The following is a 20,401-nucleotide window of genomic DNA, read 5'->3' on the forward strand; positions in this document are numbered from 1 at the left end:
CCGCGCGCGTCGCGCTCGCGGGGGGCTCGGGGACCTGCCCGGCGTGACCCGGGGAAGCCCGGGGGGCGGGTCCCGACGGCGCGCGCTGGAGGGCCGAGACCAGTTCTCTCTGGTAGTCGTTTATTTCAGGTTACTTTTATTAGAAAGTTGTTTCAAATTCAAGACAGAAGAGCTGATAAAATGCCACCTCGGAGCACATTAGAGTGACGGGAACTGAAAGCTGATTTCAGCAACAGAATACGTTTTTATTTTCTCTCAAAGAAAGCTGCCATAGAGGTAATTCTGCTCGAGGTTTTGCAGCATAAACTGATACGCTAGTTCTGTCCGAAATCAGAATTTGTGCCATAGAAACAAGTGCGTTATATTGGAGCTGGTTTGTGGTTGTGGCTGGAGCACCAACAGAGAGGAAGAAGATTGAAAAGCTTTTATTTATGCACAAACGCCATCTGTTGCTGTTAATCTGTAGCTTCCGAAGGCTGTAAAATACAGCATTTGAAGGCTTATGAGAACTGAATTTCTTTTTCAACACATATGAAATATATTTTTCTACCACTATCACTTTCAGTATGAAGAAGAAATATGAATCTTCATTGTAGGGATGTAACAGAGCTGTGCTTCATCAGCTCCTGTGCAATCTCTGCAAGATATCAAGACTGGCTGAGGTTTTCCTGTAACAAATTAAGCACCCCCAGAAGTCAGTTACTTAGAAAAATTAGACAAGGGAAATGTGAATAATAATGTTTAAAAATATGTTATCAACAGTTTACATCTTTATGCTTTAAAACAAACTGCTTGACAGGAGGAGAAAATGTGTGTGATATGCTTTCAGAATAATTACCTGGAGGGAGTTTATCTTTTGTCAGTTTCCTCTGAAAGAGGTACAAGGGACAGCACTAAATGAGTACTTCTGCTCATATATGCAGCAGTTACTATGTATCTGGTGCATTATGAGTATTCGAGATTTGTTAATTAAAGCATGGGATGCAATTCTGGAGCAAGAACCATATTTGAGGAGGCTTAGATGCTGGTTTGGATTTAGTTATCTTTGAAAAGCTTTCTTATTGAAGACATATAGTGTAGTTGCTTGGAAGTTATTTTGTACTGCTGACAAACACCAAAGATTTTGCACTTGCAAGAGTTGAAATTGAAAGAGCAGCAGCACAATGAACTGCTGGCACTATATATCCAGTTCTGATAACCATAACCTGTGACATCTCAATATTTAAAAAACTAGTAAATGGAAGTTGGAGTTGTTAACTAGCTATGATCTGAAAGCAATTAGGAAAGAATTCTTACAGCTTTGACTCTAAGGGAAAGAACAGCTATACTTCCTGTTCCTTAAGAAGTGAAAAGATTTTCAGTTACTAAGATGCAAAAACTGCAAATATATTATGCACTTCACAACAGCAGACAACAGCAGGAAACAACAAAAGGCTGTATCTCTGAATTCTGTTAAAGGCACTACCAATAATTGGTATTATTCAGTTCCTGATATGCAATGTGAGTATCCTGTACACCTAAATAGCAATAAACCCTAAAGAATAAGCAGGAATTAGGCTCTGAAAAAACAAATGTACTGGCCAGAGGAAGAAAAAAAACCACCACAAACCCAAAACACTGAAGTGGAAAGTTAAATTATTCAAGTCTGAATCTATAGAAGGTTTCTTTGCACCACTCTTGCCTGTTTTCATAAGACATTTAGATGTTTTTTTTACTTAGAGGAGTGGAGGGCAGTGGGAGCAACAGAAGTTTCTGTAAGCTGCCTTTTTATTTAGTGCTTCTCAAGAGCAGAAGTGGACATCTTCCAACTTACTCAAGAAACAGTAAACAAATAAAGAAGTAAACTCTGGTCCTATCATTACATTCTGGTGCTGCAAATTTGAGGAATTAAAACCAATTATATGTAGGTGTGTTTAAGATAAAATACTGTTGTTACTGTGTAACAGAAGGAGACAGCTTTATTTGCAATAAATTTCTCTGCCTCTAGGGCAATAACCTTGGGACCTGAAACATTAGCTCCCCTATCATGCTATTTGTATTGATTTTCCAGGAAAGCTGTCTTGCTCTTAATGATAAAAATGACATTTCACACATGTTTCTTTCTGCCAGTATTACCTTGGAAGAAGACACCCTGGTTTTATATTCTCCCCTTGTCTATTTAGAGCAGAACCAGTTGTAGGGACAGTGTCAAGTATACCTAGGATCCAGGAAGTTGCTTCGGCTAAGTCAGTTGTCTGCTGCAAGAAACTTAACTTACTTAGTTTCAGCTTCAGACCCTCAAGAATTTGCTGCCAGTGTCATTCTTGAGCCTTTCTTAGGAGCAGACAGTAGATCGGGGCCCTATTTCCTGGTCTGATGCTTGCAGAATAAGGTCCCAGGCCCTACTTTTTCACGGCATCCGTAGCTAATCAGCTGTGAGCAGAGTGATGCAAGCTTAACTCTTCTCTGGCACAGGACACAACACCTCCCTGTCAGCAGAGCTCCTGAGGCTGGGCCTGTATACTGCTCAGCTGGCAGCACCTGCTGCCTACCCAGCTGTCTCAGTGCTACAGTTTGTGGCTGAACAATTAGAAAAGGGAGATCTCTGTAAAAGACAGCAAGGTGCATCAATTAGATTTGATACATGGAACAGCAACACTTTCCAATCCTGAGGGAACAGAAAAGTGATGGGAGCTCGAATTTCTTTGGGGAATGAGAGATAAATATAATGAGTGAAGTATATGCCACACAAACATGCGTGCTAGAATGCACATATTTTTTGAAATCCTGTTTTTTCCCACTATATTTCAGTGAAACAAAGACCCCATACCTTGTAAATTCTAAGTTCTGTTAGACATCATGGGCCAGTTCTATGAGATGGGTAGTCTAGCTTAACTTTTCCCCATTGTGCAGGGAACAATAGCATCAGAAATCTGAATCAGAGATCATCAGAGAGACACAGCTGCTAGGTGGATATTGTTAGCCAAAAGCTGTTCTCTGAAATGGTGAATTATCTCAAGTAAGCCAAAAATTAAGATCTGACCCTGTGATGTAATTTCTTTCCCCTTCTGGGGGCAACCTTTCTCCCTTCTAGGCTGTTTTAAAAGGAACATTCTCTTTTGAATAAATATGACAAATAGAAAAATAAAAATATAGAAACAAACCATGTAAACGCAAGCCCTGAGGTATTTCAAGCACACATTGTAATTTTTATACCTGACATGCAATCTAAAGGTGCTGGTAAGAAGATTTACTTTATGGCTCTGTAAAAATGTCCCATCTTTCCTTCCTGCCCTTACACCCACAAGAATGGGTGAGAGGTTGAGGTAAGAGCCATGTGGAAGCTGTGATAGTCACAGAAGCAGAAACAGAGGATATTAAAGTGCTGTGTGTCTTTTCCTGACCGTTTTCATTTAACAGTTGGCTTCTACAGGCCAGTTAGATTCTACAGAGTATCTGATAAAGCTGCTCCTTTTCTGTATATAGGCTCCACTCCTGCACCAGCATTTATACCAAATAGAGTCTTGCAGGATAAAGGAACTTCTGAACAAAGATTTTTAGTGGCCCCTTTAACTCATAGATTTTTTTGTGTGTGTCTCAGGCTAGCTTGGGAAGCTTAAGCACACTTTACACTGCAATTCCTGCCAAATGACTGCGTTATCTTTCGAGCTTCCCACCTCTTTCCCCCTCTTCCTTTACCCTGGATCTCCTTGGACATGTTTCCTCCCCCAGAGCTTTCTGCATTTGTATGAAGGGTCCAGTCCTAAAAAAACCCCAACAAACCCAGTCTCTGCATGACAGTGAAGTCAGTGGGTCTACTCACATGCATTAAGTTCACTGGAGCAGGCCCTTAGGCATTACATTTTTAAAAAATAAAGTCCAATTTTATTAATTCTACTCTGTTTGGGCGCTGGAAATAACAGTTACAAAATGGATCATAGGTCTTCCTTTTTAAAATGGTATTGGTTCCTCTGCTAATTCTTGGCAAACGGGCTCAGTATGAAAGGATTTCAAGCCCTGTATACCTCTGGGTGTGTGTACACTCTTGCATAGTGAAACTCTGGAAAAATATGCATGTGAACATGCACACGAAACATACTCCATTTGTACATACTTACCTAACAAGATACTGCACAGTACTGAATATACAGGTACCTGCTCATGTGCATATATATTTGTAATGAGCGATATGCATGTGTTTACACAATGTTTTTAAATGTGTAAACTCTTAATTGCACATATACAAACATTAAAAATCAAATTAGTCTTAGATGCACATTTGCTTTTTCCATTAAAAAGGACATTTTAAAACCCTTTTTTGTTCAGTTTTACTCAACTAATACAATTCACCTGCTCACCTAATGGGATATTTTCCTCTCAGTATGTTAAAACACTAATTAAAATGCATTACAATTATTAAATTGGGTAGAAGAGCATTTCTTGTAAAGCTTAGTCTGGAACTCCTGGAACATAGTTGTGCAGTGAAAGTTTTAGATCATGTCTCTTGTGTTACGGATCACACAGCACAGAACCATGCTGAATATCATGCCAAAGATCTAGAAGAGAAGGGATGCAATTTAGGGAAACACAAACCAGTGATGAAATAGTCTGCATATCAGAACAATCTGAAGGCTCTCAAGGCGGAGTTGGAAGTGACTGCCTCCACCTACAAACCCCAAGACATCAGACAATTAACGTAAACGAGATTTCACTGACAGTCAAAGCCAAGATTTTATCTGTTCCCACAAGTTTCACTGTTCTTTGTTCTAAATGTTAAGGCCAGTGTAACAGCCCCAAGTATTCGTATTATTAACATTAGTTACACTGACATAACTGTGACTATTGGTATTATGCCTACTGTTGTACCAGAATGTTCTGAGTTTCAGAATGCTTGTACATGGAATATTGTATGCACATTTGAATATGAGCAGAGAATTATTCCAGAGGAGGCAGGACTTTAGAACTGGTGCTAAACACTGTGGTTTTACTGAGAAAGCTAAGCTTTTAGTAGTTACGACTGAAGACCAAGACTATACATTAAGTATAAAACTCTATTCAAGCTGTGGAAGGAGTCAACAAGAGAGAATGTTAAAATCAGAGAACAGTGGATGTTGTCAGAGTCTCCAGAAATTTATTTTTTTGCTACATGATGATTCTCCAAAGCAGTTAGCAGCTAACTCCTGATGCTTCATTACCAATAATGTGAGGTGAGCAATACTATCAGGTAGCTAAGCCACTGAGTTCATATCCCCTCCCTAAGGAAGGAGGCAGCTGACCAGTAATACCCCAGGAAATGCTGGAAACAAGCACAGAAAAATGTACAGACACGTTTATGCTGCTAAAGAGGTTATAATTTCATAACTGCTGTATCTGAGGTGGGAAACCATAGAAGAGATGTTCATATTTCTAGTGTATCCTTGCTCAGCAACAGGGCTATTGGAACTCTATCCTACCCATGTTGCTTTGCTGTATTTTTAAGTACATCTTCACTTTTTATACAAATCACAAGATTGTTTAATCCCCTATACCCATGCTATGGTTTTTGTTACATAAACCCTTCATCTATTTTTAAATGTCCACATACATCCATGAACCTCCTGCTTTTCAGAGCAGCTGAAGGTGTATTTCTTTACTAATATTCTGGCTCCTCATGCTGCTTCAGACTGCTGCTTCTGAGTCTGAAGGAAGTTATGGCACATACATGCTAGAATTGCTTTCAGGTAAGGCCTGTACAGACAGCACACTGCTGCCACGTCCTTGCAGTAGGGTGACATCTATTGGTCACAGCTGTCATAAAGGAGCAGGCCTTGGGAATACAGCAATACATGTTTGTGGGAGAATGTGGACTGTGAGAAAAGCTATAAACGCTGAAATGACACAAAGATGAAACAGATCTGTAACTAGGTGCTACGTGTTGAGGAAAGAAATGCTGTTCTGAAAACTATGTAATTCAAATCCTGTTTCTTTAACAAAACATGTGTTGATCACTGGATCTATGACCTAGAAAATCTATTTATAAACTGTCCTCTATACTGAGCCAATGCTATAGCCAGCATTTTCCTGGAAAGCTATTTCTATACAAATGGTATGTTCTCTCTATTCCTTATGAAATCTTAAAGAATGGGGCCTAAAGAATCAGTTTATGTATTTTAAGGTGTTTTTTTTATTTGTTGTTTTTTTTTTTCCTAAATAGATTAAATGCTGCTACTGCCTTTTGCTTTTTAAACAAAGTAAGATTACCATTAGATACTTTGGACCCTGCTTAAGGATCCATGTACACAAGTCTTCTTGCACCAATGTGGGCAATTCTCAGAGAGGGGACTTGCTGACAGCAGTAAGAATTGCTGCACCTTTGAGGAACCTCACCAGCTGCTTGAAAACACCTTCCACAAACTTTGAGTAAGGGACAGAAGATCCTCAAATTTAGGTTTGAGAGTGAAAACATGGATTTACTCACTGTGATGCCAGCAATTGCAATTCCAACAATTCCAACTAAATGCAGATTAGCATCAATTACATTCTGGATTTCAATCAGGCAGTTCTATTAAAAACAAAATTGAAAGATTTTTACTGCTAGAAAAATATACTCCAATCAACTCTGTCAGCTTTTCTTACGAAACGATAGGCATGAGGCATGAGAAATAATATTGCAGTCACTGTCTTAATTCTTGCATCTATGCCTTGTGTTTTGTTGAACAATTTTCACAGCATATTCCCTTTTCTAGTGAGACATCTGTATGTCTTGCCTGTACAGGCTGACACATACAAGTAATTTTCTTACTATTATTTTCCCCAAGTTAAAAAACCTTTATATGACAAGCCATGCTAAGTCAGGAAGTTTAGCCCTTCAGATTGACATTATACTCACAAGGGGACTCCACAAAAGACAGAATTAATTATCCGTCTTAATACCAACAGAGTTTCTAGTCAGGAGTCTCCATACATGATGCAAGGGAGGCACTTGCCCAAATTCAGCCTTCATGGGATTTTTCATTTAGGACTCCTGTTCTGCAATGACCTTTCTAATTTTCATTTAGATGATGTAATATTGTCTCAGCTACCATGGGATGTTATATGCAGGCTTCAGAAATGAGGGCTGGGCATGTTCAATATGACCTCCAGTTTCTGTTTCCACTGTGCTCCATTTCATAAGAAATTTCATGCTGGAATTTGCAAGATAAAAAGGAAGTTTTTCCTTTCTTTTACTTACAGAATGTATCTGATTTTACTAAACAATTGACATGAAAAAATGACTAGAGCAACCGGAACAGAAGATACTTGCTTTTGGCATCTGAATATTCTCTGGACAGGGTAATCCCATTTGTTCCACATTATCTTTACCACAGCATTGGAGCTAAATGAGAGAGAGAGAGATGAAGAATCAAAGAAGGGAAAACAATAGACTTGTTTCATGCTGAAAGTGAGACGATATCTAAAAAACAAGAAACCCTACAGATAAAGTAATAAATTATTTCTCTATATCAACTGCTACCTCTAGAGTTCAACTGCATGGGCCAAAATTCTCAAAAAATCAGTTTCAGTTGTGTGAAGCCATAGCAAACAGACCAGTTGCAGAAGGAATTGGTCTGTTTTTATCACAGTATCTCATAATAAACAAGTGGATTTTGGAGAAGCAGAATCTTGGCTTACAAGAAAACAGGAGTTGTTAAAGTGAGAAAGTTGAAATAGCACATACAGAATTAGGGGCAATGCACAATGGCTACAATAGAGAATGCTAGAATCTTTATTTCTGACAAAACATAGTGCTGGGTTTGGAGACAGTAATAAATCAGTGTTTCAGAGGGTTTGTTTTTCCTGTTTGCCTGTCTCCCACAAAATGCTTTGAATTCCTCTTTGGGTCAGAAATATCAGCTATGGGAGAAGGAATGCTTGGGCTTGATCTTTGTGGGCAGCAGTGTAGATACAGGATGGACACAAACAGGATTCAGGAGGTCACAGGTTCTAATTCTGATTCAGACACTTAACTTTTTGGGTGGCCTGAATTGAGTCATACATGTGCTTTTGGTTCTCTGCCTACTTGTGTCACCTACCAGTGACAGGATCTATCATATTATATGTCCTGGGACATGGGTAATAGTTTTTTCTCTGACAAATGCAAAGAGATTCAGACCTTTCTACTTCTCTGCATCTGTGAGTATTTATTCTTTGATTTTAATATTAAAAAGGGCCATAATAGTAATATCTTCTGCACAACAAAGACTAGAACCACCTGCTGAAATTTAAAAGCCTGGCCACTTTCAAAGGTAGGGATCACCTGGGGTTTGAAAACTGGAATTTTGGCAGAGCCATCAGGAAACCAGGTGGTGAGCCTCTGGCTCTATTATAAGTAACGCTCTGTTCTGTTCTTTCATACATCAGTGGGAGGTGTTCTGAGTTGTAGTTGATAATGTAGTAGTAGTGCAAGGTGTTAGAAGAGGACTACTCACAGCCAAGTGGTAGTGATAGATAGTCCTGTTGACCTTCCCCCCTGGGTTTTTCATATAGTCGTCATAAACGTCTTCATAGATTTTCTGGGCTTCCTGTATTGCCTGCAGAAATCACACCTTCCAAGTGAGTGGCAAATAAGGCTTGCCCCAAACCAATGCAGATTCCAGCTTGTCATCAACCTCCAGAGTAGAAAATTATACCTGGTAAACTGGGATACCGTGATTGAAGAGACAGGAGATTTTGTGACCTGATGGCATTCAGAGGGACTCTCCATGGGTCAGAGTGTACATATGCTGTGTTTTGGTTAAACATTGTTAATGGGAGAAGTTTAGTGCTTGAATTTGTTTGCCTTTTTCCCAAGCAATACCCACTTATCACAATCATAACTCTAATTCTCGTTCCTTGTGGATATAAGTTGGCATCACACCTATAGATTTTCTTTAACAGAGGAGGGGGAGCAAAAACTGCATCCCATCCTGGACTTGTGAAAAAACAAGCTTTCATTGACTCCAGAGCAGAATGTCAAAGTCTTCCTGGGAAAAGTCTCCTGGAAGGTTTTCCTATGCAAGAGCAGACTGTAGGTGAGGTAGCACTGGAATCCATAACTGCCCCATTACATTAGAAGTTGCTTGCTGCTTACCACTTTCTTGCCTATAAAGGCAAATACTCCAGCAGTGATCTCAGCCGCAAATATCACCAACAAGCAAGCAAAGAACTGCAGAGGAAGAAAAGAATCTTATATTAATATGTCTTGCACAGTTTTGCTTTATATGGACTGCCAGTCAGTTCCTCATCCTTGCCCAAGCCTCAACAGCCCCCACAGTAGCTGGAGGAAAGCTGATAAGCAGGGTCCGTAACAAAGTGTCAAGACAAAATTCTTGTAATATAGCCCCCCAGTACCGGCTTGCGCAGGTGGAAATGGCAAAGACAGGCTTCAAATGATGGCTTCAGAAAAGACAGAATGTAATTCCAGGAAATATATCATGTAAGACAAGCAATGTAACTTCTTTGTATGTGGAAGCTCTGCAATAGCATGATGGCTAGAAATACTAGATTAGCCAGTAAAAGGACATAAGACATTTCAGGTCCTGGACAGCTAAGATCTTTCCACTAATGACACAACGAATATGCTTCTGAATAATTTTCTTGCACAGCCCAGGCCCTTGAAACCTTTTACTTACAGCTCCAAGTAAGCACTGAGACTCCCGCGCTGCTCCACAGCACCCAAAAAATCCAACTGTGGTCATGAGAGCTCCTGCTCCCACCAATACGTAGAGACCTATAAAAAATCAGAATCAGGCAAGAATTTAAGAAGGTTTCTCTTCCCAAAGTCTGCTACCCATTTTGTCAAAACCACACATTTATAAGCAGCAATAGTCTCTGGCTCTCACAAAAAACACCTGTTACACAGGAAAGTTGCTCTCACCACAAAAGGAGACCAAATAATTTCTTCAGAAATCATTGAATTCGCCTGTACCAAGGGCAGCTCAGTGCAGGAAGAACATTCACTGTACCATCCAAAACTACCTTAAAACTCTTCAGTGAGGAACATAAGGTGAAAAAATTTATAAAATTGTAAGAGGGCTTATTTCTGTGAAACCTAGGGCTGGAAATGTGCTGTACTGCTGTTAGAAATGAAATGTAGTGTTGTTTTTGCATCCTAGTGTTAGAAGCATTTTATTTTTTATTTTTTATTTTTTATATATATATATACCCTAGTGTTAGGAATATAATAGTTTATTTAAGAGAGAAGTGAGATATCTGTGCATTCCAATGACACCTGGGGTGATTTACGGTCCAAGAAACTGAGGTACTTAATTGGACTCCATCTGGGGGATCCGAACATGGAGCAGGATTTATGGCCAAGATAAGACCGAACAAAGCCACTTCTATCTTGCTTCTCGGGACAGGATGACTCCAATAGGTATAGATCATTTTGGTAATTGGGAAGACAGCCAAGGGGGAAAGAAAGGTCAGAATTATACCTTAAAAGGTAAAAAGTAAACAGCTAGAATGGAATGTATAAATAGGGCCAGAAAATTTGTATGATAATTAGAAGCGTCGGAGAGGCTGTAAACCCTGGACTACCCAGCCAGTGGGGAAACAGGGGAGGGAACTTTGCGTCGGAAATAGGGAATAGAAACCGTTATTCACTTTACTATGGGAGTGCCCTAGGTCACCCATTATTGCAAGACTGCAAATAAACTGTGCTTTGCTGAAGGATCTGTTTGGGCCTGTTCATTGGTGCGACAAACGTTTCTCACACTGCTATGCAGGGATAGAACTTGAAAAGCTACCTGGCTCAGTGCAGTAATTCTAATCTTTGTCTTGTGTGGGCAATGTGGAGGACATGCAGAAATCCTGTCATGCCAGTCCACTGCTGGAAAAAAGAGCTTCATTTCCCTCATGCTGTTATGAGGGACAGCGGAGCTACAGATTGTGCACACTAGAGGGCACAGTGAGCCTTTCTCCGAGCTTTGACTATTTCAATGAGAATGTTTAGTATTCTCACTTACCAATTTAAGCATGATTTTAAAATCTGTCCCAAATCTCTAGAGTTAACAGAGCTGTTGGCATTCACTGTTAGCAGGCTCTGTGTAATCTAGGCTAGAAAGCTGTACAAATTACAGTTGGCAATAATTACTAGGAAAATGAAAAAAGCAAACAATCAATATACGAGTGCAGAGCATTTAGATACTCTGCCACACAGATGCAGCCTGCTTGGAGAAGGCAAACTCCCTGCTGCCCATAGAATGGCTTAGCATTGTCCCGTCACTGTGTATTAGGCAGATATCAATCCCAGCTATTGTGATCCTTCTCCCCACCATCCTTCTTGCCCTGGTACCTTTCTTGTGCCAGGGATTGTTGCTGAGAAACATATTCTGCTAAATAGCAATGAAGCAATTAGAATATGGCTTTGTCAGGTCTATGTTGCCAGATATGTGAGGTTTGCTGCTAACTTTCTAGTTTTCTAATAATAAGCATATTATGACTTACTAGGACTGAACATTTTTTAAGCTAATACTCATATTTACAACACAGTGGTTTTTAATGAGGGAGGGATTTAAAAAGATATACATGGCTCAGGAGAAAAAGGTCAGCCCCTCTTGGAAGAAAATTCCTCTCAGGTGCAGAACCTGCTGTTCAACTGCCAAACACCAGAACTGCCATTTTCTGAGATCTCCATGGTAACAAACAGTGTAATTACAAAGGATGTTTCCTGGACCCTTTTCTGCATGTCCCTCCATACTCCAGTACTTAGCAGGCAACTTAGCAGAGAGACTCCTTGCTAAGTCTGGAAACAAGTCTTGTTGCTTCCAGCTAGCAAAGACAAAGCTCTCCGAGGCTCAGGGGTGAGACCCCTTTCAGGAATTTGGATTTGCTTTTGTCTGAGAAACAGACTTAACATTTCACTTGCATGAGTCACTGCTAAACCGCTACCTCCACCAGAACTTCCCTTTTAAGGCGTGTTACAGGAAGAGCTCACACCACTCACTAAACAAAGCTGAGCTCGCTGTGTCTGGCCCCACAGCTGAGCCAGCCAGGAGCTTAAGGAGAGTTCATTCTGGCCTGTCCTTTCTCCGCCTGGGACTAGTAGTTGCTGATAACTCAGAGAGCTATTTCTAGATGGAAAATAATGACAACACTTAAAAAAAACTTCCACAAAAATACAAATGTTTTTACTTGTCTGCTGTATATACATACATGCAATCTTTCATGCAGGAATGAGACAGTTGAAGAGTAGCTTGAAAAAAACCCCAGAAGGACCAGGGTACTTCTCAGCTTGCACTGAGGGGTTTCCTAGCACCCAGATCCAGGTATACTCAACGGGAATATGATTTCCAGGAAGGAAAGCAGTAGATTCAGAAACATCCTAGATGGTGTAAGCATGTAAGACAATGAACTAGTGTTTTCCTAGTAGACTAAATGCAGCAGTGTAGGCATGATCACTTCAAACTCTCGACCAAGAGAGACCTTGTTTTTTTTTTTTTTTTTAACCAAAAAATCTTACAAATGGCCTTGGGATACAAATTCCTGTCTAGAGCCTACTGCAAAGAGCAGGAGCAGACAAACATACACTGTCTCTCTGTCTGGCTTTATTTCACATGGATTTCTTGTTTACCTGGCTGCTATAGTCACTTTCCATTTTAAATAATTCTTCTTTTTTGGGCTGAGTAACTAATGCTGAACAAACCACTAACTGTTCATAGTCCACTGAGAAAACAAGCAGCTCTGTTCTTGGTATAAAGGATCCAGAGGCAGTGATGACAGGAGTCCTGGAACCCAGACTGACTGGAAGGGATTTTCCTGAGGTTGTATGTGCATTACAGTCTGGCAGGCAGATGTGCTCCTCCACATAAGGACTGAGGCTCTGAAGCCCTCAGTAGTGCAGCAAGAAACCTATAGTGCAAATTCACTGCTGGAATAGATAAGAAACATGTAGGAGTTGGAAGTAACAGTCCACACATGGACAGTTGTGTATGTTGCACGTGGTAGCTAAGTCTGTTTCCACAACAGGCTTGTTACTAGAGATTACCATTTTTGTGTTAATAGATTTTTAGTATATTTATTTATGATACATTTACAAAACTGGGAAAGAGAAGCAGAGTCCTCTGAATGAAGACGAATTTTTAGAGAATTGGAACATACACTCAATTTGAGCATAATACACAAACATAATTACATCTTGGATGAATGAACCAGGTATTTTATAGTCAATCCTTCTGAAACAATAAAAGCATTACAGATACCAGCCAGTTTGTAGGTTCCTGCTGATGCAGTTTCTGAATTTTAATCTAAAAGCAACATCACTGTAATAACATCCCAGACCACTGCCTCTCCCTTCTCACAGAATACCAGCACTTGTTACATATCTTGCACATATGTATCTCACAACCCTCCATAATTGTGTCCCAAATTCACATGCCCCAAGTATGTCAGCTGCTTCCTTCTCAGTAGTGTCCCAAGACTTCCCTGAAGTCAGATGTAATCAACATACCTGTATTAGGTGGATCTGTACTGTTGAGGTTGAACTTCATAGAATCCTGTGGTAATGGACTCTACAATTTAATTATGTGAATAGTGTGAAAAACTTGCTAATATGGAAATTGTTCATAGTCCATAGTATGATAATAATCTTGGCAAACTTCTTAGTACATTTTCTAGTTTTCTTGCATCCTTTTTGAACAGAACCACATACAGCATTCAAGACACTGAGTGCACTGGAAATGTACATAATGACATTAACATTTTTCAGTTGGATTATCATTTCCTTTCTTAATATTTCCTAACATTTATATGCCTTCTTGACTGCAGGTCAACAGTGCACTTTTGTCCAGAGCAACTGACAGAGTTCACGTTCCTGTGTAGTTATAGCTAATTTAAAGTCTGTACTACTTAGATTTTGTTACCACTGCATCACTTTGCTTTATTGACACTCAGGACACCCTGAATAAGCCTCTGTGTATGCATACATTTCCAAGCAGGTATCAACAGTCACACACTTCTAATGCTTAAATGCACAGGCTCCAAGCCACCCAAACCAGAAAACAGGGTATGGCCATAATATATTCACAGAAATCTGCGGCCCCCACCAGAGCACAGATTAGGACTCTGCAGATAAGACTTGAGTCCTTACCTACTCAAGTGCAGATAAAGCACCAGGGTGACTTGCAGCTGCCTAGAGGAAGGTGAAGAGGACACATCAGAGAAGGAAATGGCGTAACTGTGGGTTCAGCTGTTGCTGCTGTGGAACTGGCAAGCTTTTAGATAGCTATGCACCAGAGTAGAGTGGGAACACATTGTAAGGTTTTATGATCCAGCACAGAGACTGAGAACTTTCAAACAACTTCATTTAATGTAAGTTTTTTATTTTTGAGGGGGGACTGGTGGTGTCATATTTTTAAAGCAGTTTTTCACTGCAGCTTTCATTTTCCATTCAGAGCCACTGTCAGCCTTTTCTAAACCACTCTTCCTCAACTGCAGAAGAAGAGACCTGCACACAAGATGATAGAAAGATGACTTCATTGCTTAATTGTAGACTAAAAGCCTCTCCAATACACCTGATGGCAGGACCATTTGATGCTCCTGGTCTGGTACTGCATCTCTACACAAAGGCTATTTTGCCAACAGCTCTCATTTTAAAGGCTGATAGAGTTTGAGAGGCTATGGAGAGAAAATACTGTTGAGTAAGGGTGTTTGACTCCAAAATACATGAATAGAAATGTAACAATGAGGCACAGGAGCAGAGAATTGCAGTTTACATGGATTTAACTCCTGGCTAACTCCTGTTTGTATGGGCACTCACTACTATGGAGAAAAACTACTAATATCCTTCAACTCCAGACATGACTTAATATCCTAAGGCATGCAGCATCTAACTGTACCTTTTTAAGCCAGAATGGTCACTTATGCTCTCATAGACCCCAAGAAAAAGCCACAGCCACCCTGAAACTTCTATCCACAACTGGTTTGGCCTTGATGAATGCTGGGGCCACAGATTGGATCATGGAACTGGAGCAAAGGGAATGTAACCTAGCAGAAAGTTTGTGAGCTCTGGCTGTGCAGGAGAAGCAATGCTTCAGTGCTGCCAGTTACGAGAAAGCATCATTCAGACTGATTAATTCACATTCATCAGGTTTTATTACCATTCCTGATGGGGCTTGTTGAATACATACACTTCATTTTTATTGCTACTGACAGTGATGTGACCCTCTGCACTTAATTTATCAGGGAGAAAGAGAGTTTGCCCCTCATGTTGCCCATGAATCAGCCTTCCTTCTTCATAGACCAAAGCAGAGGGGAGAACACATATTTTGAACTGACCCTTAAAAAGTTCCCATGTTAGTTTTTACTTCACAAATGCTCAACTTGCACTCAGTGGACACTTTGTCTTTACTTCTGTGCTTTAAGTATTTTTAAATTATGGAACAGCACTACTACAAATAATTAATTAAAAACCAATTAATTGTGAGATAGCAGTGCTGACGCCTTGGGTTTACACAGGCATCTGTCTTTTCCTTCTGTAGACTTTCCTGCCCAGTAAAAAAATTGCTAGTGTCTTGGTACAGAGGTCCCATGGGAATTCCTTTTATTCTATGTATTTTTTTTTCTCCATTTAATCAGTACTGTATCACAGACAACTCAGATAAAAGAGGCAACTGCCCAGCTATTGACTTTTGCTGAAATTGTTCTTTTTATTTCTTTTGTCTCGAGTACGGATAAGAGAGGAATATATGAAATCTACCAGAGCTGAACTGCAGTAGAACAGAAAAGTTACAGTTCTGTCTCACCACTTTAAGCACAGGCGCAGAAAATGTACTATGAGATGGAGTAACATAAAAATACTGTCGTGCCTGCCACTGCTGTGGTAATTCCAAAAGCTGGGGAGCTGCAGAGACAGGATGTCCAATTTTAGGAGGACCTCCACTGTAAGATGCATCTGGTAAAGTGGACAGAGACTGCATGGGTCAAAGAGTTCCAATTCCAATCTTTAATGCTGTAGGTTAAAAAACTGCAAGCTGCAGCGGGGAATATGGATCACTGAACATAAAACCACAAGCAACAGAAAACTAAGAACATGTATGTTCTTGACTTCAGCATTGCTGCCTGTATTTTGTTCTTAAACCAACAAAAACATTTCAGTGGCTGGAAAAGATGAAAAGGCCTGGTTGCCAAGTCATGGCCCAAACTATTCCAGAGGGCAGAAAAGACAGCTGGATTGCTGGTAAAGAACAAGCTTATTTAAAGAGACTCATTCTGGCCTAATGGAAAATGCAAAGATATAATTATTAATTATTTTAAAATACAACATTTCAGATCCAGGAAAAAAAAAAAAAAGAAAAAAAGAAGAAATCAAAAGAGAGAAGCTGGTTAGATTCAGCTGGCAGCTTAATCCTGGTACAAAAAAAGCAGAAAGTGCTGCTCTTTAGAAGTAAGAACATGAGATGTTTTCCACAAGATCTGGATAGTACTTCAACCTACAAAACAAACTCTGAATGCAGCTGCACTGTTCCAAGCACTGACACAAAGCTCATCTGATCACAGGGGCTTGAGTGATTACAAGGCAGCCACAAAAGTGGTCAGTGGAACAGAGTTAAATAAATTATTTTAAAATATATGGCCATATAGTTGTGTCTTCAAGTCATATTGATGATTTACTTTATCCTTCAGCTCTCTGGGAAGCTGCTCCTTGTATTCTGCACAGTGCTTCATATTAAGAATTCCTATGCAAAATTCTGTCTGCCACCCAGAATGCATGTTATAGAGCAAACACACAAACCCAAATAAACAACACTCCTGGAGTCTCTGAGAGAAGGGCCCAGTAAACAACTCTCAAGGGGTCTCAGCTGAAATACCCTAGTGAGGTAAAGCTCTCAAGCATCACCATCAAGTGTGACCCAGTCTGCTGCAAAAAAACCACCATTACTGAACTTATCACTAGTCTTCTACCACTGCCTTATTCACAGACTGTTAACAGCCTCAGACCTATCAGATGCTCAGGAGTCACAACAGCATTTAACATGATTTACAATGAGAGAAGGCAGCAGAATTTTTTTTTTTCTTTAACAGGAAAGCTCAGCTCAGAGCACAATGCCTATTACAAAAAAGGGCCAAATCGTTGCTTTAGAATTCAGTCCAAAATGCAAGTTTAAAAGAATCCTTGTTCTCAACATTTTATGTCCTATTCCTTAGCACTTCCTCTGCTAGCAGTTATGCATTACAGCATACAGCTCTATAAATACACGTGACAACCCAACAATTGAATGTCATGGTATATGATGAAACTTTTACAAGAACATTCTCCAGGACTTCCCAAAATTAACAACTCTGAACAGCTTTTGTAATTCCTATTCACTATTGAAGCAGATTAAATATTTCAGAGATTTAAATACACATGCACAAAATAGTGTCTTGTTTACACATTGTTACAGTCTGCACTGTAAATCTGTGAAATTACTATGGTGTTTATTCCTGTCACAGGAAGTATTACTTTCTGGCTTCTAACAAACCAACAGGACTTGATTTTGAAGGCTGGAATATTCTTCTGTGTTGTTGAATCTCATGGGTCAAACATAAGTGGATGAGGCAGGGAAGAGTTCCAAGATACAGCATAGGAAATTCAGCTGGTATAAACTGGATCTGGAAATGAAGTTGGTGATCTAATATGCTGCTGACATAGTCAGATGTAAGAGAAATAGTAAATCATACTTCTGGCTCTCTGTGTCAGTAGAGGTGCTACAGGGTATTTTACAGCAACCCTCAGGTTCCAATCAAATTTTCATCTGAATGGTTTTATTCAGCCCACAGAAACTTTGATGGACATGACATGGTACTTGTCTATTCCCACAGTATAATACAGTCTGCTCTGTGCCTCTACCCTGGCTGCATATATTAAAGAAACTTGGGTTTACGACTGTGGTGTATCAGAATCAAGGTCTCAACGAAGAGAACTGGGGTATTTAAAGTAAGTGCACAGCCTAGGCAATATTCCTGTGATGGGTAACGGACTTGCTACAGCACATCTTGGGTCAACTTCTGTTCCTGGCCACCCTGTCAGGCCTGGGTATTCATTCATGCTTGGCATTTGTAGATGGCAAAAATGTTTGCACCAATTGGATTTTATTGAGTCCATCTCCATGGGTGATATATTAAAACAGAAAAAAGTGATTCTTGTAGTGTAACACGGTGTGTTACAATGGCCAGCGGACAGGTAACTGCAGTTGCTGGCAGTCCTGGACAGCTGCTATTTAGGGATGTCTATAGATATGTAACATAGGTGGCATTTCCATAAAATCCAACTGGAAATTCTAGGGAGGAAAAAAAAATATCTTAAATGCCTAAAATTACATACGACCAATATGAATTCTGTGGGCTTGAGGAACTAGTTGATTCCTGCCTAAATTGGATAAACAATTCTTGAGATGACTCAACACTGTGTATTTTTAGTTTTCAGCTGTGGAAGGATTTACTCTGATACTTAAAAGTCACAGTGAGGGTCTCAGTGTGCAAACACAGAGAGAAATGGTAAGCAAGAATTTTACTGCTGCACTGGTATTAGAAACATTCAGAAGCAACACTTGTTTTGTTGGCTTGCAGCTGCACAGAAAACTCTGGGAGGATATATTGGTGAGTCCATTTTCCAGGAGTCTCTGATCCATCTCAGTTTCTATTCTGACAGTATGAGCACAATTCACTTAGGATTTGTGAGAATTGATAAAATCTGGGAGAAGAGTTCAGTCACATAGCACCAGAATGTCCATTTTTGTGTAGTTCAGCCCAGGAATTGTTTGCCTTTGCATAATTCAGTGCATACGTTGTGTCATATGCCCCAGGATGAAACAAAGGCTCAAGGCTACTGTCATCATAGGGACTTTAACTTACCCATGAAGAAATACTCTGGAGACCTTTTGTCTGAAGCAAAGTTTGCCATAACCCCACCAAATCGCAGCCATAGACCAAAGGCAATGACAGCCAATCCTGCCAGCTGGAAGAAAAACAGATGGCTCAATACTTTAGTAACAATTGGCTGGAGAGCATCAGAGCATCAAAGAGGTGTCATCTGCACCTTATGTTTTCTTGAAATCCCATAGGTCAGGATTGCACTGTCAGAAAAGGCAGGAACCACTAGCCAGTGTTTGGTAACAATGAATTCCTATTTAGTGCAATGTACTCCTTTCTTTCAGCTCTTCAGTGCAGTGCTGTTTCTGAGCTAGTAAACCTTGTAAGTAAGCTCATCAAAACTTGGCCTGCATTTCAACAGGGAATGAGGGTCCTCTGCCACTCTGGTCATGGCATTTGAACCTCCCTGCTTGTAGACATGCGTTTAGCCTTTGCCTGCCAGAGCACACGAGGAGCTCCATCCTGTCAGTCTAAGCTTCTGTGTGTCTAGTAGTTTGGATGTGTTTGAAATGAATGTCCCAGTCCAGCTGAAGAGATGGTTTCTTCCATCTCAGTGAAAAGGCAGATAACAAAACACAGTAATTGTCACTTTTGTGGAACAACATAACACAGAGCTTTGTCCTTCTACTGATTTGCAGCTGCAGCTGGGCAACATCACTCTGCTCCTACAGCTTGAGCACAGCAGCACTGTGTACCCGGAGCTTGCAGTGCTGTCACCAAGACTGAAAAGCATTTGGTTTAACAGTGTTTCAAGCATAAAGGAGACAAAAGCCCAAAACTGCTTGCTTTAGAGAGGCTGAACAGGATTATTTTGTGACTTCTTTTTAAAAAATAGCAAATCAGAAAGAATGGATGTTTAAGGAGATAACATTGCTAATTGCTTTTCAGTGTGAAAAACTGTAAAGCTACTGGAAGGGAGAAAGCAGCATGAAGTAAAAGGAAAGAAAAAAGAGAGCTTTAATTCAGTTGTGCTGTGTAACTGTGAGACTATTAAAAAGGCACAACCAGGGGAGAATGGGCACAGCATTCTCTAACTCTCGTAAGGGTTCTTCAGTAGACACTGTTCATTGCCACGTTAGGGTAGCTTTCAGGAAAGTAAGTGCAATGTGGTGCCAGGACTTTCTCTTAGGATTCACTTGTAGCAGCTGTTGTCTCACTATTTGAAATTATGTTATTAAAAGCATTGTAACGCTGTGAAGAAGTGTTGTGCTGCGATATACTGCATGGGATGCTGGGAGAACCTCTCCTGTCGTTTCAAATTTTATGCTTGTTGATGAAATGGTCACTACTTTAAATAATCAGTTAAGAAAGATGTATTTTCTCAACAGTCTCACCGTGAACCAAGTGCGTGTTTTCCCGGGAAGAGCTGTATCTTTACAGAAGCGAGCAAAAGTCAGGAGCGCTGGCAGGGCACTCACTCTTGCAAGGCAGCCCGTCCTGCAGGGCTTCTCCGCGGGAGCCGTGCTCCGTCCGCAGCTCGCCCCGCTGCCCACGCTCAGCGCAGAGCCCCGCGGCCGCCTCCGCGCAGGACCGGCCGCGGCAGGTGCGGCAGCAGCGCGGCTCTGCCCGGCCC

The 20,401-nt window shown here is 40.4% G+C and overlaps 1 protein-coding gene across 1 annotated transcript; it reads right to left on the bottom strand.

Moving 5' to 3' along the window:
* Positions 1–4,140: 4,140 nt before the first annotated feature.
* On the bottom strand, positions 4,141–18,910 carry TSPAN2 (tetraspanin 2). Its single transcript, XM_010002008.1, has 7 exons — positions 18,811–18,910; positions 9,609–9,706; positions 9,068–9,142; positions 8,427–8,528; positions 7,262–7,333; positions 6,437–6,520; positions 4,141–4,535 (listed from the first exon to the last, which is right to left on the bottom strand). Exons 1-7 carry the CDS (start codon positions 18,857–18,859, stop codon positions 4,470–4,472), a joined length of 546 nt encoding a protein of 181 aa, XP_010000310.1. The 5' UTR covers positions 18,860–18,910; the 3' UTR covers positions 4,141–4,469.
* Positions 18,911–20,401: the final 1,491 nt, after the last annotated feature.

The sequence above is a fragment of the Chaetura pelagica genome, unplaced genomic scaffold (assembly GCF_000747805.2).
Source record: "Chaetura pelagica isolate M959 unplaced genomic scaffold, ChaPel_1.0 scaffold181, whole genome shotgun sequence".
NCBI lineage: Eukaryota > Metazoa > Chordata > Aves > Apodiformes > Apodidae > Chaetura > Chaetura pelagica.